Source organism: Salmo salar, chromosome 06, assembly GCF_965601325.2.
Source record: "Salmo salar chromosome 06, fSalSal1, whole genome shotgun sequence".
NCBI classification, from domain to species: Eukaryota; Metazoa; Chordata; class Actinopteri; order Salmoniformes; family Salmonidae; genus Salmo; species Salmo salar.
Window position 1 is genome coordinate 84015001 of NC_138296.1, and position 21839 is coordinate 84036839.

Below are 21839 nucleotides of genomic sequence, written 5' to 3' on the forward strand. Positions count from 1 at the left end.
TCTCTTCTCTATCTCTTACCAGAAAGAAGAGCCAGCCAAAGGGAAAAGGATGGACCTCATACTGCAACGACAGGACAGCTGGTCCAGCTTCTATACAAGTGTGTGTCAATTCATTCATTACCTACAGTGCCTTCAGAATGTATTCATACCCCCTTGACTTATTCCACATTTAGTTGTTACAGCCTGAATTTAAAAAAAATAATTCTCACCCATCATTTTTTAGAAATGTTTGCAAATGTATTGAAAATGAAATATAGAAATATCTCATTTATATATACTACCGTTCAAAAGTTTGGGGTCACTTTGGAATGTCCTTGTTTTTGAAAAAGAAAAGCACATTTTGGACCATTCAAATTGATCAGAAATACAGTTTGGACATTGTTAATGTTGTAAATGACTATTGTAGCTGGAAACGGCTGATTTAAAAAAAAAAGATGTACATAGTCGTACAGAGGCCCATTATCAGCAACCATCACTCCTGTGTTCCAATGGCACGTTGTTAGCTAATCCAAGTTTATCATTTTAAAAGGCTAATTGATCATTAGAAAACCGTTTTGCAATTATGATAGCACAGCTAGAAGGCCAGCATCCCGGAGTCACCTCTTCACTATTGACGTTGAGACTGGTGTTTTGCAGGTACTATTCAATGAAGCTGTCAGTTGAGGACTTGTGAGGCATCTGTTTCTCAAACTAGACACTAATGTACTTGTCCTCTTGCTCAGTTGTGCACCGGGGCCTCCCACTCCTAATTTCTATTCTGGTTAGGCCAGTTTGTGCTGTTCTGTGAAGGGAGAAGTACACAGCGTTGTACGAGATCTTCAGTTTCTTGGCAATTTCTCGCATGGAACAGCCTTCATTTCTCAGAACAAGAATAGACTGACGAGTTTCAGAAGAAAGTTATTTGTTTCTGGCCATTTTGAGCCTGTAATCAAACCCACAAATGCTGATGCTCCGTATACACAACTAGTCTAAAGAAGGTCCGTTTTATTGCTTCTTTAATCAGAACTACAGTTTTCAGCTGTGCTGACATAATTGCCAAAGGGTTTTCTAATGATCAATTAGCCTTTTAAAATTATAAACTTGGATTAGCTAACACAACGTGCCATTGGAACACAGGAGTGACGTTTGCTGATAATAGGCCTCTGTACGCCTATGTAGATATTCCATAAAAATCAGCCGTTTCCAGCTACAATAGTCATTTACAACATTAACAATGTCTACACTGTATTTCTTATCAATTGCATGTTATTTTAATGGACAAAAAATATGCTTATCTTTCAAAAACAAGGACATTTCTAAGTGACCCCAAACTTTTGAAAGATAGCAAAGGGGTGTGAATACTTACACTATGACACTCCAAATTGTCAGGTGCATCCGATTTCCTTTGATCATCCTTGAGATGTCACTTCAACTTAGTTGGAGTCCACCTATGGCCAATTCAATTGTTTGGACATTATTTAGAAAGAAACACACCGGTCTATATAAGGTTCCCAGTCGACAGTGCATGTCGTGGCAGAAACTATACCAAGAGGTCCAAGTAACTGTCCGTAGATCTGAGATAGAATTGTGATGAGGCATATATCTGGGGAAGGTTATAAAGCAATTTATAGTGTTGAAAGTTTCCAATTGTACAGTGGTCTCCATCATTTGGACATGGAAAAAATATGGAACTACCCACACTCTGCCTAGAGCTGGTCGTCAGACCAAACTGAGCATCCGGGCAAGAAGGACATTTTTCAGGGAGGTGACCAAGAACCCAATGACTACTGACAGAACTACAGGGTTCCTTGCCTAAGATGGGAGAAGCTGCCAGAAAGACAAGTCTCTACAGCACTTCAACAATCTGGACTTTATGGGAGAGAGGCCTGGCGGAAGCCACTCCTGAGAAAAAGGCACATGACAGCACACCTGAAGTTTGCAAAAAGGCACGTGAAAGACTCCGAGCATAAGGCAAAAGAATTTGATCTAATGAGACAAAAATGTAAGCATGAATGCAAAGCCCTATGTCTGGAGAAAACCAGGCACAGCTCATCACCTGTCTAATATCATCCCTGCCGTGAAGACTGGGAGACTGGTAAGGATGGAGGGAACAATGAATGGATCCAAATAAAGGCAAATCCTAGATGAGAACCTGCTTCAGAGTGCAAATAACCTTACATTTTTGCCCCAGTCTATGTTCCAACAGGACAATGACCCAAAGCATACAGCCAAAGAAATGCTGGAATGTCTTCAGAACAAGAATGTAAAAGTACTTGAGTGGCCCAACGAAAGCCCAGACTTGAATCCCATTGAAAATCTGTGAAAAGACTTGAAGATAGCTGTTCACTGCTCCCCATATAATTTACCAGAACTAAAAAAAATTGCACACAAGAATGGGAGAAAATCCCCAAATCCAGATGTGCAAAGCTGATACAGACACACCTAAGATGACTCGAAGCTGTAATCGCCACCAAAAGTGCTTCTACAAAGTATTGACTCAAGGGTGTAAATACTTATGGGTGTCAGATAGCCTAACCGAAAGGTACCCGAGCCGACTAGGTGAAGAATCTGTTTATGTGCCCTTGAGCGAGGCATTTAACCCTAATTGCTCCTGTAAGTCACTCTGGATAATTGTCTGCTAAATCCCTAAAATGTAAATTAGATATTTATTTTTCAAAAAATTTGCATTATGGGGTATTGTGTGGCGAATTTCTTTCTAATACTTAATCCATTTTGAATTACGGCTGTAACACAACAAAATGTGGAATAAGACGAGGGGCATGAATGCTTTCTGAAGGCACTGTATATGAGTTAATCCACAACTGCTTTCTTTTTACCTTGACAGTTGTACAACTGAATGCAATCAACTGAAATGTGTCTTCCGCATTAAAGTTACTGTGCTCTTGACTAATTGCTCATGTCTGGCAGAAAAACAGGAGGAGGACCAGAACGCAGACCCATTGTTCAGGTGAGTAGACAGGCCCTCTAGAGATACTTAAGAAATATGCCCAAATAAAGCCTTCTATCTACATAACTTTTGTCTGTTATCCACCTTCCAGACCTCAGGATGGTTTCAGCATGCTGCTGCGACGTCATGGAGGCTCCAGACGGAACTCACTCCTGCGTTGGTGTCAAAGTCGCACCCAGGGCTACAAGGTCAGAAGTGGCAACGTTTTCTAGAATAACTCAAGCTTACCATTCATATTTTTAAAACATCGATCTGTATTCTGACCCATACAAACCTTAGATTTGTAATTTCTTTTACAGAATATTGAGATCACCAACTTCAGTAGCAGTTGGGAGGATGGTCTGGCTTTCTGTGCTGTGTACCACACCTATCTGCCCACACACATCCCCTACAGTAGTCTCAGCACAGGAGACAAGGTAAGAGGAATGCATACCCATTCACATACAGCACATACTGTTTGTTATATTGACCCTACAGTTAAGTCTTAAACTTGTTCTGTGCAGAGCGAGAACCTGGACCTAGCCTTCCAGACAGGGGAGAGTGTTGGAATCCCAGACACTTTGGTGAGACCCACATTTAAACTAACTGGGCTAACTACTGGGAATTTCACTTGTATATTACTCGTACTAACACGTCACCATGAACATGGAACACAGCTGTTGGGAACATACGGTAAAGAGCTTGACTTGACTAAAATGTATGGTGTCACTAATGTTTGTATTTCTGATTGGGGCCTTGCGTAGTACTCCTCAGTGGGCACCTTTGAATGAGAATTGAGTTTGTCCATGACGGAGAGTATGGACTTATTATTCTTCAACAGAGTGTTTGTGTTTGCTTGATAGACTGTGGAGGAGATGCTGAGACCAGGTGGGCCCGACTGGCAGAGGGTCCTGGGGTACGTTGAAAGCATATTTCGTCACTTTGAGATGTAAGGTAATTTCCCTTCTGGGTTCCATACCAAACACTACGTCTAACTGGTCTGCCACCACCAGTCTGGTTATTTTGGTTGCATCATGGACTTTGAGTGATATACCACTAGGGGGTTTAGGACTACTGTTGGATGGGAATTCTCCTTCAGCCTCACTCTTTGTGCAAAGAGGCTCCTGCTGCTGGCCATTGGTTGTAGGTGCACTGTGGATGGAGCTACTGTGAACTGGGTCAATCTTGATTTCAGAAAGCACTGACCATGGGGGTTTTGGGCTGAGAGCTGTTTTTGTTGTTGTTGGTAAATACACAGTGATTGCACTGAATGAGGAGCCATTGGAAATGACCACAAGGAGCACCATAAATTAGGAAATTGTGGATATGGGAAGGATGTTACTATTTGCACCAGGAAAAATTAACAATGACTTCAAGTTCATCACTTAGGGTTCTACTGCTGTTCACTCTGTTGTGCACTTATTTGGATGCCTTTTAATTTTATCAACAATATGAAGTCTGTCACAAGTTTTTAACTGGAAGATTTGAATGTTATAGACACCATGTATCTGATTTTATACCCTTAGAAAACTGTATCCCGTTGTGATATTAATGTAGCCAGAAGTAGTATTTTAATGTCTGTATACACCCCAACTCAAAGCAGAAAAAAGGTCCGGACAACATGAGTTCATTCAATGGCATTGTGTGCATCACAACTGCCTTTGAAAACATGTGTATACTGTGCTGTCTATCTAGTAATATTTTTAATGTACGTTTTGTTTGGAAAAACATTTAAGTAAATGTTTTAAATGTAATATGCAAACAGAAGTGCCATAGGGTGGACTATCCAACAGAGGGACTTGTCTCCTGTTATGGAGTATGGGAATGAACTGTGTCATGAGGTTTTGTCTGATAATAGGAGCAACAATGAGGCCATGTAAGTACTGGATCCTACAATGTTTGCTTGTCTTTGTGATTGAGAATGTGAGAAATAAGAGTGATGTATTGTATGTGTCTCAAGTATAAATTGAGACACAGGGGCTCTCCCTAAACAGTTTTACTGTGACAATGGTACTGTACGAGAATGATAAATGACAAACAGTTGCCAAAGCGTTACTGCCAAAATAAAGGTTGTTTTAATCTGTTTGTGTTGCTGTTATCTTTCATTTAAAATATCTCAAATTTGAGTTTTATATTAATACAACTTATCTAGCTGTGACAACTGAGATTTACATTTTATACAATAGCAGTATAAAATGTTTTATACCAAAAAAATCACAGTCCTCTCAAACAGCAATTAATGGTAAAAATGACAAGGCAAAACATTAAAAAAATCTAATACTGAAAGAAAATATTCAAACAATAGATTTACAGTTAGCTGTCAAGTGTATTGCATTTAAATCCAGGAATGCAAAATAACTGAACTTTAAAGGATGTAATTTATCCATCCTGGTCAGTGCTTGTGTTTCTGACAGTGTTTTCATTTCAACCAATGAAGATGTGCTTTATCTCAGAACATTAGAAATAAGGTAACCAATTCACTCTCACCTAAGACTGAATGAAAATATCATGAGCTGAATTCCAGGCTTGCACATACTTGATGAAAGTACAGTAACATTTTGTAGATGTCCCTTCTGGGAAAAACAAGGCGGTCCACAGTAAAATAGTTTGCTAGGAGGCTGGGATTGTACCACCAATGGGTGGAGTGGACAGGGGAGGCAGGAGAAGAGACCCCAGTTTGACTGATATGGCTGCTATCTGTGGATCCTGAGTTTCATACATCTTCACGAGACGAGCAAATTTAAGAACACCTGAAAAATAGCTAAAACAAGCAATGACTACTGTGATTGACCACCATGATTTCACAAATACACTGAACAAATATATAAATGCAACATGTAAAGTTTGTTTCATGAGCTGAAATTAAAGATCCCAGAAATGTTCCATACGCACAAAAAGCTTATTTCTCTCAGTATGTGCACAAATTTTACATCCCTCTTAGTGAGCATTTCTCCTTCACCAAGATAATCCATCCACCTGACAGGTGTGGCATATCAAGAAGCAGATTAAATGGCATCATTACACAGGTGCACCTTGTGCTGGGGACAAAAGGACACTCTAAAATGAGCCGTTGTCACACAACACAATGCCACAAGTTGAGGGCAATTGGCATGCTGACTGCAGGAATTTCCACCAGCGCATACTCAAACATGTCACCCATTGAGCATGTTTTTAATACTCTGGATTGACGTGTTTGTGTGTTCATGAAATACCCAGCAACTTCGCACAGCCATTGAAGAGGAGTGGGACAACATTTCACAGGCCACAATCAACTCAAGGTGAAGGAGGTGTCGAGCTGCATGACGCAAATGGTGGTCACACCAGGTATTGACTGGTTTTCTGATCCACGACCCCTACCATTTTTTAAAAAGATATCTGTGACCAACATATGAAATCCATAGATTAGGGCCTTATGAATGTATTTCAATTGACTGATTTCCTTATATAAACTAACTCAGTAAAATCTTAGAAATTGCTGCATTTATATTTTTGTTCAGTATAGGTCAAACTGAACATGATGCAAAAAGATAGCATTCAGTATTCACACAAAACAATGCCACTGACAAGTGACAATAGATTGTCTCTCTCTACCCCTTCATTCTGTATGGAACTGGTTTCACAAAGTTGCTTCCCTCTCCCTCGTTGTTGAAGCTATAAGCCTTGATGACCTCCTGTTGGATCCGGGTGGCCATGGGGAGCACCAGCTATCACATCTTGCCCATGTTGTAGGCGCTCTCCCGTGCCTCCTCCATCCGCGCTGAATTCTCTGGCACAGAGAAGGCTTGGATGACCTCACTCAGCACCACTGCAACACAAGCAGTTTGAAGAGATCTGTGCCACTACTGGGCATTAGTAATATGACAAAAGTATGTGACAACTGTTCTTACATCTGGCCTGCTCAACAGTGAAGGTGGGCTGCTGGGCTGGGGCTGTCCATTCTGTGTCAGGAAAAAAATGGGATATTAGAGGATATTGCAAAGAATAATGTGAATCACATTCAAATACTTAGCTAGCTGACTTCTCCATTTTTATGTAGTGTGTCAGTGAGTCTAATACTTTCCTGTGTCCATTTCTTATACAAACATAAAGGGACATATCTAAAAGGGCATATTGATCTAGCTATATATTTACCTTTATTCGATTAATCCAGAACTATGGATGGATAATTTTGACGAGTAGGGTTGTAGCTAGCTAGCTGAGCAGAGCTAACTACTGTACACTTTGAATTGTAATCTATAATGCTCAGGAATGCGCAATTAAATACCTAAATAATCAGTCAATTGCATATTTGGTTACTTACAATATATAAGTTGAATAAAGACAAACAGTCTACCAAGAAAAGCTAGTTTGGCTTGTCAGCTGGATGATGGGGTTGACGATTTACAACACAATCTACGTCGTTACGTACACCTAGCTGAACCGGAAGGTAAACAAACTTAAGCGAAACAGATTTGTTAAGGAAAGTCTTTTCATACTTCCTGTGACAGTGAATTCAATTATTACCATAACACAATTTAGACAAGATTTCCGCGGTTGAGAAGACGGGATTTCACTCGAACAATCTTTTTGGGACCTCAAAAAAATCTAGCGAACTGTCGTGCACACGTTGCCACGCATTCTTTCATTGTTGCATGACTCAGAAGCTGTACACATATGGAGCAAAAGCTTGCGGAGTTCAGGGCCCGAAGAAGGGCTGATGTGGCCGCTAGTAAGAGTGAATCTTTTCAAAAACAACCCATAACATCATCGGACAATGGCAGCACTTTGAAGTCGGACAGTTGCCATTCATCAACAGCTGATCCAGACACACAGGAGTTGACAGATAATCCAACCTCTGCTGTCCATCAGGCTACAAGGACTAAACATTGGGGGGTAGGCTAAAAATCTACTCAAAATACTAGGGGCTGGTTACCCTACACTGTTTAAGCCTAGTCCTGGACTAATAAACACTTTCTTTGGAGATTCATTGACCATGGTTGTTAGTCAACCAGGAATATTCTTAATCTGTTTGAAAAACCAGATAGTAATAAACGTTGATTCCATCTTGTCAATGTTAGCTACTGTAACTTCATTTATTCCCCCCCCCCCCCACCCCGTCTTTTTAGGATGACTGGCTGCTGGAGAGCACTCTGGGTCAATGGCTTGGTTCAAAGCAACTGGCTTTCACAAATCTGACTTTGCTGAAGGTGTTGCTTTGGCTGGTTCTACTTGGGCTGTTCGCCGAGCTGGAATTCGGGTTGCCTTTCTTCCTAATCTCCCTCTTCTACTGGCTGTATGAGGGGCTGCGGAGCCCAACTGCACGCCAACCTGGAGAAATGAGTGCTTACTCAGTGTTCAACCCAGACTGTCAGCCTCTCCTGGGTGCACTTACAGCTGAGCAGCTAGAGGGAGAGATGGGCTACAGATCACTGGCCAACAGATGAGACCCCTCAAGACACTCAAACAACTGACTTTAATCTGAAATGGAATAGTTACTGTACTTTAAGCTTCCCATTGTACTAAAAAGGAACTGGCAACATATTTCTTTGAATGAAGCACATTGCTGGTATTGATTTTGAAGTCAAATGGAACCTATTCCATACTACAAGATCATTCACCACTAGTGCATATTAATGATGCTGTGAAAGCACCATCCGCTTGTAAAATTGTATTACTGTACTAGGACCTGCTCTTTACTATTTTGGCCTTAAAAGATGTAATAGTCATCTGTATGCAGATGACACTTATGTATGCCATTGCAAACTGTTGACCAGGCTAGAGCTGTAATGTGACTTTGTTGCCTTCCCTAAAGCCCTGGTTGGTTTAAAACTTGTACTTAATGTGGGAAAGACTAAATATGTGCTCTCTAATTCTAGCAACAAAAAAATCTGATGAACTATATATTTATTCACTGGATGATTCTCCCATTGATCGGGTTCCTGCCTATAAATATCTGAGCATTCGGATTGACAAAGATCTAATGTAAAAAAAAAAATATATATATATCAACTTATGGATGAGCTAATTAAAAAGCTGAGATTTAAAGTGGGCTTCTTTTTTTTGAAATACAGTGCATTTCAGAAAGTATTCAGACCCCTTGACTTTTTCCACATTTTGTTATGTTACAGCCTTATTCTAAAATTAACCAACTACACACAATACCCCATAATGACAAAGCAAAAACGTGTTTTTACAAATTTATACAAAATAAAAAATTATCACATTTCCACAAGTATTCAGACCCTTTACTCTGTACTTTATTGAAGCACCTTTGGCAGAGATTACAGCCTTGAGTCTTCTTGGGTATGAGGCTACAAGCTTGGTACACTTGTATTTGGGGAGTTTCTCCCATTCTTCTCTGCAGATCCTATCAAGCTCTGTCAGGTTGGATGGGGAGCGTTGCTGCACAACTATTTTCAGGTCTCTCCAGAGATGTTAGATCGGGTTCAAGTCCGGGCTCTGGCTGGGCCACTCAAGGACATTCAGAGACTTGTCCTGAAGCCACTCCTGTGTTGTCAAATCTAATTTTATTGGTCAAATATTTAGCAGGTGTTGCGAAATGCTTGTGTTCCTAGCTCCAACAGTGCAGTAGTATCTAACAATTCACAACAATACACACATGTAAAAGAATGGAATTAAGAAATATATAAATATTAGATTGAGCAATGTCGGAGTGGTATTGACTAAAGTACAGTAGAATAGAAAACAGTATATTATCTTCAAAGCGGGCGAAGAAGGTGTTTAGTTTATCCAGAAGCAAGACGTCAGTGTCCGTGATGTGACTGGTTTTGCCTTTGTAGTCCGTGATTATCTGTATCCCGAGAAAGACATATTTCTGTGAAACAGAGTATGCTACAATCCCTGATGTCTCTCTGGAAGGAAATCCTTGCCCTGAGTTTGTCTACTTTATTATCCAGAGACTGAACATTAGCGAGTAATATACTCGGAAGCGGTGGATGATGTGCACGTCTCCTGAGTCGGACTAGAAGTCTATTCTGGATACCTCTTCTCCACCGGCGGGGTTTTGGAGCAGCCTCTGGAATAAGTTCAATTGCTCTGGGGGATACGAACAAAGGATCCAATACGGGAAAGTCGTATTCCTGGTCGTAATGCTGGTGAGTTACCTCCGCTCTGATATCCCAAAGTTATTTCCGGCTGTATGTAATAACACAAGCATTTTCTGGGCTAATAATGTAAGAAATAACACAAAATAACAAAATACTGCAAAGTTGCTTAGGAGCTACAAGCAGAGCTGCTACAGTGGGGAGAACAAGTATTTGATACACTGCTGATTTTGCAGGTTTTCCTACTTAGAAAGCATGTAGAGGTCTGTCATTTTTGTCATAAGTACACTTCAACTGTGAGAGACGGAATCTAAAACAAAAATCCAGAAAATCACATTGTATGAATTTTAAGTAATTCATTTGCATTTTATTGCATGACATAAGTATTTGATCACCTACCAACCAGTAAGAATTCTGGCTCTCACAGACCTGTTAGTTTTTCTTTAAGAAGCCCTCCTGTTCTCCACTCATTACCTGTATTAACTGCACCTGTTTGAACTCCTTACCTGTATAAAAGACACCTGTCCACACACTCAATCAAACAGACCCCAACCTCTCCACAATGGCCAAGACCAGAGAGCTGTGTAAGGACATCAGGGATAAAATTGTAGACCTGCACAAGGCTGGGATGGGCTACAGGACAATAGGCAAGCAGCTTGGTGAGAAGGCAACAACTGTTGGCGCAATTATTAGAAAATGGAAGAAGTTCAAGATGACGGTCAATCACCCTCGGTCTGGGGCTCCATGCAAGATCTCACCTCGTGGGGCATCAATGATCATGAGGAAGGTGAGGGATCAGCCCAGAACTACACGGCAGGACCTGGTCAATGACCTGAAGAGAGCTGGGACCACAGTCTCAAAGAAAACCATTAGTAACACACTACGCCGTCATGGATTAAAATCCTGCAGCGTACGCAAGGTCCCCCTGCTCAAGCCAGCGCATGTCCAGGCCCGTCTGAAGTTTGCCAATGACCATCTGGATGATCCAGAGGAGGTATGGGAGAAGGTCATACGGTCTGATGAGACAAAAATAGAGCTTTTTGGTCTAAACTCCACTTGCCGTGTTTGGAGGAAGAAGAAAGATGAGTACAACCCCAAGAACACCATCCCAACCGTGAAGCATGGAGGTGGAAACATCATTCTTTGGGGATGCTTTTCTGCAAAGGGGACAGGACGACTGCACCGTATGGAGGGGAGGATGGATGGGGCCATGTATCGCGAGATCTTGGCCAACAACCTCCTTCCCTCAGTATGAGCATTGAAGATGGGTCGTGGCTGGGTCTTCCAGCATGACAACAACCCGAAACACACAGCCAGGGCAACTAAGGAGTGGCTCCGTAAGAAGCATCTCAAGGTCCTGGAGTGGCCTAGCCAGTCTCCAGACCTGAACCCAATAGGAAATCTTTGGAGGGAGCTGAATGTCCGTATTGCCCAGCGACAGCCCCGAAACCTGAAGGATCTGGAGAAGGTCTGTATGGAGGAGTGGGCCAAAATCCCTGCTGCAGTGTGTACAAACCTGGTCAAGAACTACAGGAAACGTATGATCTCTGTAATTGCAAACAAAGGTTTCTGTACCAAATATTAAGTTCTGCTTTTCTGATGTATCAAATACTTATGTCATGCAATAAAATGCAAATTAATTACTTAAAAATCATACAATGTGATTTTCTGGATTTTTGTTTTAGATTCCGTCTCTCACAGTTGAAGTGTACCTATGATAAAAATTACAGACCTCTACATGCTTTGTAAGTAGGAAAACCTGCAAAATCGGCAGTGTATCAAATACTTGTTCTCCCCACTGTATATCTGTCGGCGCCATCTGTCTTGGCTGTGTGCTTAGGGTCGTTGTCCTTTTAGACTGGAGCAAAGGTTCACCTTCCGGGGTCCGGAGCGTTCTGGAGCAGGTTTCATCAAGATTACTCTGTACTTTGAACCGTTCATCTTTCCCTTGATCCTGACTAGTCTCCCAGACCTGCCGCTGAAAACATCCCCACAGCATGATGCTGCCAACACCATGCTTCAACGTAGGGATGGTGCCAGGTTTCCTCCAGACATGACTCTTGGCATTCAGGCCAAAGAGTTCAATCTTGGTTTCATCAGACCAGAGAATCTTGTTTCTCATGGTCTGAGAGTCCTTTAGAAGCCTTTTGGCAAACTCCAAGCGGGCTGTCATGTGCCTTTTACTGAGGAGTGGCCACTCTACCAAAAGGCGGAGTGCTGCAGAGATGGTTGTCCTCCTGGAAGGTTCTCCCATCTCCACAGAGGAACTCTAGAGCTCTGTCAGAGTGACCATCGGGTTCTTGGTCACCTCCCTGACCAAGGCCTCCCTGACCTCCCTGACCTCCCTGACCAAGGCCCCCCAAGGCCCTTTTCCCCCGATTGCTCATTTTGGCCATGCTGCCAGCTTAAGGGAGAGTCTTGATGGTTCCAAACTTCTTCCATTTAAAAATGATGGAGGCCACTATGTTCTTGGGGACCTTCAATGCTGCAGACATTTTTTGGTACCCTTTCCCAGATCTGTGCATCGACACAATCCTGTCTCGGAGCTCTACAGACAATTCCTTTGACCTTATGGCTTGGTTTTTGCTCTGACATGCAGTCAACTGTGGGACCTTTATATAGACAGGTGTGTGCCTTTCCAAATCATGTCCAATCAACTGAATTTACCACAGGTGGACTCAGGGATGATAAATGGAAACAGGATGCACCGGAGCTCAATTTTGAGTCTCATAGCAAAGGGTCTGAATACTTATGTAAATAATGTATTTGTTTATTTTAATATATTTGCAAAAATTTCTAAAAACCTGTTTTCGCTTGGGGTACTGTGTGTAGATTGATGAGGAAAAAATGCCATTAAATCCATTTTAGAATAAAGCTGTAACGTAACAAAATGTGGAAAAAGTCAAGGGGTCTGAATACTTTCCGAATGCACTGTAGATCTTGCCTAAATAGCAGGAATCAGATTGTACAGTCAACTTTCCTGCCAGTTCTTGACTATGGTGAAACCATTTACCAGATTGCATCTGCCGTTACTCTTAAACCTTTGGCTGCTGTCTACCATAACGCCCTTCTGTTTACAAAGGGAATAATGACGTGATTGGGAATGAGACACTGATCTCAATTGTGCTATCCTGAATAAATAAAAGTAAAACGAATAATACTTTTTTTAAAGACGCACGCACGTAGGTACGTTTCAGGGATCGTCACTAGTTACCACAATCATAAACCCTGCCTATTTCTACAATTTATCTTCTTAAAATCTGATTTTAAACCACAAACCCTACCCTTAGGTACACTGCTAACCTTATGCCTAACCTTAAATTAAGACAATTTTTTTTTGTTTGTTTTCATACATTTTTACTATATTGCCAATATTTACCCCCCGGCAATATACCTTTTTGGGATGTTGTCCGCCATAAAACCCTACAGAAGAATACAGTTCCAAAGAGGGCCTCTTCTTTCCCCCACTTACTGAGGAAAATATGACAGGAATGTATTCATTACACTGATTCCGTTGCAAATTGTTTCAACATAGACCACTACTCCAAATACTCTTCGATGTGATGTTGGTAAATTCTAATTCATTTTAATTGTTCCCCCAGCTGCTTAATTTTTTGAGAGATGACTGAACTACAACTTCCGTTTAAGAACAATACGGAACTAAACAGCGTTTAGAGTACACGGTTTCTGTTGCATCGGCGTAATGAATACACCCTAGCACTTCATCCCTGGCTGTTGGTTTCCACTAGTTAAAATATCTTAATTGACTATATCGTAAAACTGAATAACTAAAATTAGCTTTTTGGTCTTAATTTAAGGTGAGGCATAAGGTTAGCAGTGGTTAAAGTTTGTAACTAGTGACGACCCTGAGTTATCGGTTGAGTCAAGTTTATTTCCCTGCGCTTTACGACACAACAGACGTCATTACTTACGCCCGAACCGGAACAGGAAGTAAATAACCCAGAGTTAGTTATAAATACCTTTGCCGAAGTAGAACATAATTTAAGATACATTTTCTACGGATTTCTCTCATCACTCTTTGTGACAGTGAACCTTTGAATTCTATCAATGCATTGAAAGCACCTTATATAACATTTCCGCTTTTGATTAGATTACATTTCACACAATCGAGGGGCAATTTGCTAGAACAAAATGACGTCTCAAATCAGTCTAGCTTGCTAGTTCGCTAGCTATCAGTGCTTGATACCCGTCGTGCACAGTGCATACATTGTCACGCAGTCTTTCATTTCTGCATGAGTATGAGTCAGAAGTTATTAGCATTAGCAAAAGCTTGCAACGTTCAGAGCCCCGTACAAGGGCTGGTGAGATGCAGCCCATAACATCACCTGGCAGTGGAAGCACTTTGAAGTCAGCCAGTTGGGAGTCAACAGCTGATAAAGACGCACAGGAGTTGACAAAACATCAGATGCCTGCTGTCCCTCAGGCTACAGGAACTTTACAGTGTGGGGTAGGCTAAACTCAAACAAAAAAACGACAACGTCAGACACTGAGGTAGCGTCATGGCATAGATCGTTTATTTCAATTCCACCCCTCAATGTTAGCTAACTAACTCGTGATTCTCTCCACTTTTTTAGGACGACTGTCTGCTGGACTGCATTCTGGGTCGAAGACTTGGTTCAAGGCAACTTGGTTTTGCAAACCGGACTTTGCTGAAGGTGTTGCTTTGGCTGGTTCTGCTTGGGCTGTTTGCTGAGCTGGCCTTAGGGTGGCCTTTCTTCCTAATCTCCCTCTTCTACTGGCTCTACCAGGGGCTGCGGAGCCCAACTAAACGTCAACCTGGAGAACTGAGCGCTTACTCAGTATTCAACCCTGACTGTCAGCCTCTCATGGGCACCCTCACAGCAGAGCACTTGGACTGTGAAATGGGAATACTTCAGCTAACCATGTAAAGGAATAGTTACAGATTGTAACACCAGATAATGTGATTTATAACCCCAAATTGGTATCCATTATACTGGGAGTTACAGGTTGGTCCTGTGTGGCTCAGTTGGTAGAGCATGGTGTTTGCAACGCCAGGGTTGTGGGTTCGATTCCCACGGGGGACCAGTACGGAGAAAAAAAAAATGTATGAAATGTATGCATTCACTACTGTAAGTCGCTCTGGATAAGAGCGTCTGCTAAATGACTAAAATGTAGTAAGTGTACTATTTGGTGTTGCACTGAATTTTCAACCAACCTCTGTGATAATGTCTTCGGCCTCGATTCGTGGAAACAAGAGTCTCGTAAAATGACCGTGTCTAGTTGCAAGGTGTCCGTTTGAATTTCTAAAAAATGTTGCTCTATGAAGTAATCCAACAATGTGTACGCCGCCATCTCGTCTATTTCAAGTTCTCTCATTGATCAAGACCGGCGTCTGTCATGACATGCAGCACTTTGGGGTGGACGAACCCACCTGTCTCGATCAATGAGAGAAGACTTGAAATAGACAATATGGCAACATACAGATAGTTGGATTACTTCATGGAGCAAAAAAATATTTATTTTAATAACGGTGCATTTTCTTAATTCAAAGGGACCCCCTGCAACTGGACAAAGACATTTTGAGACTTCCATGAATCGAGGACGAAGACATTATTGCCAAGCTAAATTGGTCTTAAGTTCTGTGCTACACCAAACAGTAACTCCCAGTATAATGGATACTACATTTTGATGGGTTAAATCACATTATCTGGTGTTACAATATGTAGCTAGTAAAGGAACTTTTTTAAATGTGAGCGAGTTGCGATTCTTCTGTTAAAATTATCTTATGATGCTTGGATGCACCTCGGCTCTTTCAATGAACGAAACACTAGTATTGGTTGTGATGTAAAACTGCTTGTTAATTCCATTAAAATTTCTACATCTCACTAGTTGGAATTTTAAAAACATTTATTTGTGTTACTTGAGTGAAACTACACAGGGTTAGTAAACTACACCAACAAAATACTGAGTAGTTGTCCATCATTTGATGTCACAGAGCAAGGCAACACCACGTAAGATCCAGTGATCGGGTGACTGCACTGTGCGTATCACAACCCCTGTGATGTAGGTGAGGTCTGTGCGCCGAGGCTTTTTGTAGACGGGGCAGATGTAGAACTTGGGGTCCTTGGGGGCAGTGGAGTTGATGGCGAACATGTGAATAACAGGCAGGGGGCAGAACAACACCTTGGGTGTGGCTTCGATGAGACGGCAGTTCCTTCTGTCCCAGCCGGCCCCGTCCAGGTATAAACCGTAGACGTAGACCCCCTCCTGAGAGACAGAGAATGATGGATGGCATCGAGGTAAAAAGGGAAAGCTGTATCTTGTACATGTGTTGTCAATGATAGTATTTTGCATGAGGCTACTTACAGCAGGAGAGGCAGTGATCTCCTCCTTGCTCTGCTTCAGCACATCATTATGCAGGGTGACTGTGTCCAGAGCCCAGCCCTTGTGAGCCCTGGTTACCTCCTGCCTCATGGCTGTCAGGAAACCTATAGCCATACAGAGGGCGCAAACATAAAGAGATAGGATTATACATTTGTTAGATATGTAACAAATGTATAATCCTATCTTCAGTGATGTAGTAGGATGAAGACATGACAAGCTAATTTATGCTGAACTGTATTTTGAACTTACCCTGCAAGTTTGATCAGTTATCCTAATTCACGTTTTGAACGAGACTCACCCTGAGGGTTGAAGAAGCCAGTCATCCAGAAGGTCTTGGGTCTGCCTTCAAACACCCAGCTGTAGAACTGTGTGTTCCTCTCCAGCAGCTCGGTGAACCAGAAGCCCAGAGTGGACGACTCCCACGAGATCTTCTTCCACATGTTGGGGATGCGCGCATCAAACATGTTGTCCAGGGCGTCACGCAGGTTCTAGGAGGTAAAACATGAATATGACATTGAATATTCAAGCATCAAAATAACACACAATTTCCTACATTGTTATTACAGATTTATAAGCTATAAACCTCTAAATATTCATTTGAAGTATAACACAATTAAAGTGTTAACATGTAATATAGTCGTAATACATTATAGTGGTCATTCTAGGTAGCTCTCTTACTTCGCTCATGATGATGGTACCGTCGATGGCGAGTTTGAGGTCGACCAGACTGGTGCGCACCACTCCGATGATCCGCTGCATGCGATCCACTTCTTGGCGTAGGAAGATGTTCATGGAGTTCAAGGCACCCATCTTCACCAGCCTGGCTTTCACCTACAGTACACATCACAATAAGATTTGTTGTGTGAGCATACAGTGCATTCGCTCTTTACAGCCAAGGGCTGGTTTCCCAAAATCATCTTAAGGCTAAGTCCATCATTAGAACCATATGGGGTGTTCAGTAAGTGGAAAACGTTTTGAAACAGGGAGTTATTACCGGAATTTGTACAATGAGAACATAGATTTGTATTATTCGTTGCAAAACATTTTGCTACATTGTGTTCCTATCCTTCATAAACAGAGTAAGCACTGACCTCATGAGGTACGTAGTTGGGGGGCAACTTCTCCAGCATGTCCTCTGCCAGTCTGTAGACAATGGACTCTCTGGTCTCCCCTGCTCCTCCTCCACTTTCCTTGGGCTGGATGTTGGTGATGGTGTCCAGCACCTCAGCAGACGTGTTGGTCTGATATCTGAACAAGAATTGGTATATAATATTAATGTATTCATATTGAGTATTAAGACTAACACACAGCATAGACATGATTAGAGAGAAGCGTTGTGATGATCTATGGTGTCTTACGTAATGTCTGCGTTGGGATGCAGACCAAAGACCTGAGGTGTGTCCAGTGCAGGCAGGGTGGCGATGTACTCCATGTACTGCTCCACTGTCTTACACACAGGCACTTTGTATCCTGTGTAGAAGCAGAACGTCGGCTCAAAGATCTTGTCATTGAACCACACCTGTTGGGGAACGCATAATGCTTAGAAAACAAAGTCTGTGCTTCCCACATGATTACCCACATGTACAACAGATTGATCAGGACAGTTGCGTTAACTGAAAAAGAAAATGACATTACCCGAGAGAAACAGTTGAGCAGCCGCTTGTCGTAGTCATCAGTGACCCTTCCTCCGTACTGCACCTCCCCTAACATGTAACGCACTGTGACCCATGAGACACCCTGGAGAAAAATGTTACGTGTAGGTCTGTGAGCACACTAGTCACTGTAGCTTCAGATAGACCTAGACTATTTTGATAGTACCTTCTTGGGGCTGCATTCATCCAAGTGGTTCTGGACAAACTGCACACTGGCTGTGAAGTCGGCCGAGTTGAACTCATACGGGATGTTCCAACCCAGGGGCCCGAATTTACGACGTTCCTACAACAGAGTAACAGACAAGGCAAAATCAGTAAATTACATTAAATACAGTGTATATCTAGAAATATGAATGTATCAAGACAGTGGGCTGAGTCTGTACCTGCACCACAGTGTGTAAGAAGGCTACGTTGTAAAGCATGGGTTTCCACATGGGCAGGTTGCAGATTTCCAGCTGATCCTGAGAGATTCCGGCAAACGTACGCTTCAAGCCAGCCCGCACCCCCTGGGGGGGATCATTGGTGAACTTGATAGAGGACTGGAAGAAAGAAAATTATCATGTCAGCAAATATTTATTCTTAGACATAAGGGATGTGATTAGGACAATATAGCAATTCTGGATTTTGGCTAGGGGATAGGTCCGTTTCACATGGAGAATGTAATATTGCTGGGGAGATTACTGGTCTTGTCTGTGTAGGTGTATGCAGGGCATTTACCTGTAACAAGGTGATGGAGAAGCGGTCGTGGGGCTCGGTGGTGATCCACACTCTGAAGCTGTCGTGCATGGTCTCCACTGTGGTGACGGTCTCCAGCAGCTCATCCATGAACTCCAGGCCCAGATGGCAGTTCTGGAGCAGGACCCAGCCACCCTTGTGTGTACACACACAAACACTTTTAGCTATGTGAAAACATTTGTATATGCTGTACACTACATTTATTTACAAAGAGTTGAATGTCAGAAGCCCTCACCTGTGTCATTGACATCTGTAAGAGCCTTCTTGCATGGATCTCCTGACCTTGGCCCATTGATATCGCTCTAAACTCTGCAACAAATAAACACAATATCACAATGACAGTATTGTCAGTGACTTGTTAGTAATTCATTCAGGGTGATAGGCATGGGGCTAACCTAGCCGGAGTTTCTTGGCCAGAGCGTCGATCTGGTTGGTGGGATCAGAGCCCATAGAGAGGAAGCAGATGAGGGGGGTGCGGGTGTCGCTCTCCTCCCAGGTACTCTCCAGGTTCAGGATGACAGGCTCAGCGAACCTCATGCCCATCGAGTCTCCAACGTACTTCCTGGCCTGGGACAGTGTGCGGTCAGGGCACCATGATCTGTGAGGAGAGTACAAGCAAACCTGGGTTCGAACCTGAATGCACTAGCCACAACCTCAAGAGAGATCTGTTTATAACAGGCTTGTACGAGGCTTACAAAGGCCTTAGTAAAAAAGAATGTGTAAAATATTGATGTTGAGAAGCAGGAGCTCACCTGATGAGCAGTAGTTTATGGAAGACATCCAAGGAGTCGTTGTATCCATCAGGAATCACACCATCCTCAGGGTTGTCCATGTCAAACCACACCTTCCAGCCCTTCTCATTACGAGACACCTATAAGATGAATAGAGAAGTAAAGTCAATGCCGTGTACCTTTCAGACAAAGCTGTGACCATTGCTAATGATAGAATTAATAAAGGGTACTGTAGTGTTCAGCCCCACCTGGTTCATGATCTCAGTGAACTGTGACAGTTTGCTGAGTTCCACCAAGTTGAGCCAGGTCAGATCCAGGATCCAACGGAACGGCTTTGAAGGACACGCCTTCAGGTCTAAAGCAGCACCCCCTATAACACACAGATAACATTACATATGTACTACTACTAAACCATTACTTTATTCCTACACTGCTACCTATACAGAGATCTGTTAACTAGGATCAGTAGTGAGGATCTGATACCTTTGATGAGGATCTGGAACTCGTTCTGCTTGACGTTGTTCTTCTGCAGGTCGATCTTGAGCGCCAACAGCAGGGTGAAGATGAACTTGTGGTTTTCGTACAGCCCTCGGACCGTGTAGCGGAACACCTCGAAGGACAGGTACTCGATGATGTTAGCAATACGCTTCTGAGTGAGAGGAGACTTGTCTGACCTGCGTGAGGAAAAAACAAACAATAAAAGTTTCAAATCTAGAGGTTGTTCTTATATGCATTTATAAACGCTGTTGTGTATTTAGATTTAGGCCTATGCCATTTGTCAGGCTCATCTTTTTCCATTTGTATGGACCAGGGGTCTCTAACAGGTCGATCGCAAGCTACCAGTAGCTCGCAGCCCACCTATGAGTAGCTCGGCAAACAATTCCGAAAGTACAAGCAATTTTAACGTGTTCCACCAAAAACGGTCATTAAAAAAAATAGCACAAATATCAGAAAGTAGCTGGGAGCTTGCGGTGTCTATCTAATCAACGCAGCATTGGCATTATCCCACCCCTGGTTAACCACTATTGGCTTAAAAAGCCAAACCTAACACAATATCTGCCAATTCATTTCAGCAATACTGCCCCTGTCTGTCTGTGTGATGTGCACGTATGTCTATCACTACGTGTGTTGCCAGTTGATGTGATAACAGTCTTCTGGGTTGACTGAAATACTTTTCCCAAAACATTCTCAATTAAATGCTAAATGCAAAGTAGGCTTACCTGGCAGAAGTACACTGAGTATACAAAACATTAAGAACATCTGCTGTTTCCACGACATAGACTGATCATATGAAAGTTATGATCCCTTATTGATGCCACTTGTTAAATCCACTTCAATCAGTATAGATGAAGGGGAGGAGACAAGTTAAAGAAGGATTTTACATTTTTGAGACAATTGAGACATGGATTGTGTGTGTGCCATTTAGAGGGTGAATGGGCAAGACAAAAGATTTGTGCCTTGGAACTGAGTATGGTAGTAGGTGCCAGGCGGACCGGTTTGTGTCAAACCTGCATGAACAAGTGTAATTTTTGAAGTGAAAAACAAAACAAAATCAAAAACAAGGAAAATATTTAACTGAGAACATAATTTGGGAAAATATAAAACATCATTTGGGGAAAGAAAAGCAGAGTTGCTTATGAACCCTTATTTTACCAGGTATATTGGGAGAAAACATAGTGTACAAGAGAAAGTAGTGCACTAAGGACCTGGGGAAGAGTTACAGGGGAGAGGAGAAGAGAAGAATGTGCCTATTTGAAAGCTAGAAGAAAAAGAGTAGCTCGCGACATGTTTTATTTCTTAAAAGTAGCTCTCTTGCTAGAAAATGTTGGAGACCCCTGGTATGGACTGATATAATGTGGGTGTACACAAACTTGATAAAAAAAATTATTAAAGGGTAAACAAGTGGGTGAATTTGCTATGTGTTCTGTGTACTGAGGGATTTGATCAGGAAAATTTGGATTTTGGGATAGGTCCATTTCTATTATACTTGAATGAATGATAAATATCTGAAAAGCAGGAATTCCTGATTAATCAGCAAAAATCCCATCCCTGGTACTGACTTGGCCATTGAGAGGTCAAAGATCTTGAGGAACTGTGCCAGGGAGGTCTGGTACATGACGTTGACCATGCTCATCTCGGTGATGAGGAAGTAGAGGATGCTGCCACGCGAGGCAGCCGGCCGGTACTCCTCTGAAGCCGTGTTGATCTTCACCTCCGTCTCGGCTGCTACGTGCAGCTTCTCGCTCACCTCGGCCGCCGTCAGCTTGGTTACTGACAGGATGCCAATCATGGACTCGTCATCCACCAGGGAACCTTGACACACACAGACGCACGCATGCACCCACACATAGACAGAAACACACAGAAAAACACAAAAACACAGACA

General features: G+C 42.4%; 3 protein-coding genes and 1 long non-coding RNA gene across 10 annotated transcripts in view; 2 read left to right on the top strand and 2 right to left on the bottom strand.

The window, feature by feature from the left end:
* Positions 1 to 5009, top strand: part of LOC106568622 (cytospin-A) — a 20290-nt gene extending 15281 nt beyond the window's left edge. For all 5 annotated transcript variants that reach the window (XM_045721062.2, XM_045721060.2, XM_045721061.2 and 2 more), the window contains 6 exons: positions 23 to 98; positions 2908 to 2947; positions 3039 to 3135; positions 3247 to 3363; positions 3451 to 3510; positions 3790 to 5009. In XM_045721062.2, coding sequence (XP_045577018.1) covers positions 23 to 98; positions 2908 to 2947; positions 3039 to 3135; positions 3247 to 3363; positions 3451 to 3510; positions 3790 to 3879 — 480 coding nt within the window. In that variant the 3' untranslated portion in view covers positions 3880 to 5009. The remainder of the gene's footprint in view (positions 1 to 22; positions 99 to 2907; positions 2948 to 3038; positions 3136 to 3246; positions 3364 to 3450; positions 3511 to 3789) is intronic.
* On the bottom strand, positions 4979 to 7371 carry LOC123743500 (uncharacterized). 2 transcript variants are annotated; one of them, XR_006770336.2, is made up of 2 exons: positions 7227 to 7371; positions 4979 to 6864 (listed from the first exon to the last, which is right to left on the bottom strand). It is a non-coding gene; the product is annotated as an uncharacterized LOC123743500 (long non-coding RNA). The 2 variants fall into 2 exon arrangements; XR_006770337.1 differs by having other exon boundaries at positions 7058 to 7345.
* Positions 7372 to 7378: 7 nt separating this feature from the next.
* On the top strand, positions 7379 to 9131 carry LOC106568623 (SAYSvFN domain-containing protein 1). Its single transcript, XM_014139079.3, has 2 exons — positions 7379 to 7798; positions 8032 to 9131. Exons 1-2 carry the CDS (start codon positions 7580 to 7582, stop codon positions 8347 to 8349), a joined length of 537 nt encoding a protein of 178 aa, XP_013994554.1. The 5' UTR covers positions 7379 to 7579; the 3' UTR covers positions 8350 to 9131.
* A 6305-nt stretch (positions 9132 to 15436) lies between these two features.
* The window catches only part of LOC106608183 (dynein axonemal heavy chain 8), a 59324-nt gene continuing 52921 nt past the window's right edge, over positions 15437 to 21839 (bottom strand). For both annotated transcript variants that reach the window (XM_014205977.3, XM_014205978.2), the window contains 16 exons: positions 21514 to 21766; positions 19937 to 20127; positions 19702 to 19823; positions 19475 to 19593; positions 19118 to 19320; positions 18958 to 19031; positions 18705 to 18857; positions 18371 to 18526; positions 18154 to 18270; positions 17971 to 18072; positions 17694 to 17854; positions 17427 to 17583; positions 17014 to 17166; positions 16634 to 16823; positions 16318 to 16439; positions 15437 to 16218 (listed from right to left, as the gene is read on the bottom strand). In XM_014205977.3, coding sequence (XP_014061452.2) covers positions 15931 to 16218; positions 16318 to 16439; positions 16634 to 16823; positions 17014 to 17166; positions 17427 to 17583; positions 17694 to 17854; positions 17971 to 18072; positions 18154 to 18270; positions 18371 to 18526; positions 18705 to 18857; positions 18958 to 19031; positions 19118 to 19320; positions 19475 to 19593; positions 19702 to 19823; positions 19937 to 20127; positions 21514 to 21766 — 2561 coding nt within the window. In that variant the 3' untranslated portion in view covers positions 15437 to 15930. The remainder of the gene's footprint in view (positions 16219 to 16317; positions 16440 to 16633; positions 16824 to 17013; positions 17167 to 17426; positions 17584 to 17693; positions 17855 to 17970; positions 18073 to 18153; positions 18271 to 18370; positions 18527 to 18704; positions 18858 to 18957; positions 19032 to 19117; positions 19321 to 19474; positions 19594 to 19701; positions 19824 to 19936; positions 20128 to 21513; positions 21767 to 21839) is intronic.

Excerpts from the sequence above, each read along its gene's own strand:
- LOC106568623 (XM_014139079.3), top strand. The coding sequence starts at position 7,580 with ATGGAGCAAAAGCTTGCGGAGTTCAGGGCCCGAAGAAGGGCTGATGTG. Across the intron at positions 7,799-8,031 it reads CAAGGACTAAACATTGGGGG|GATGACTGGCTGCTGGAGAG; the intron begins GTAGGCTAAAAA and ends CCGTCTTTTTAG.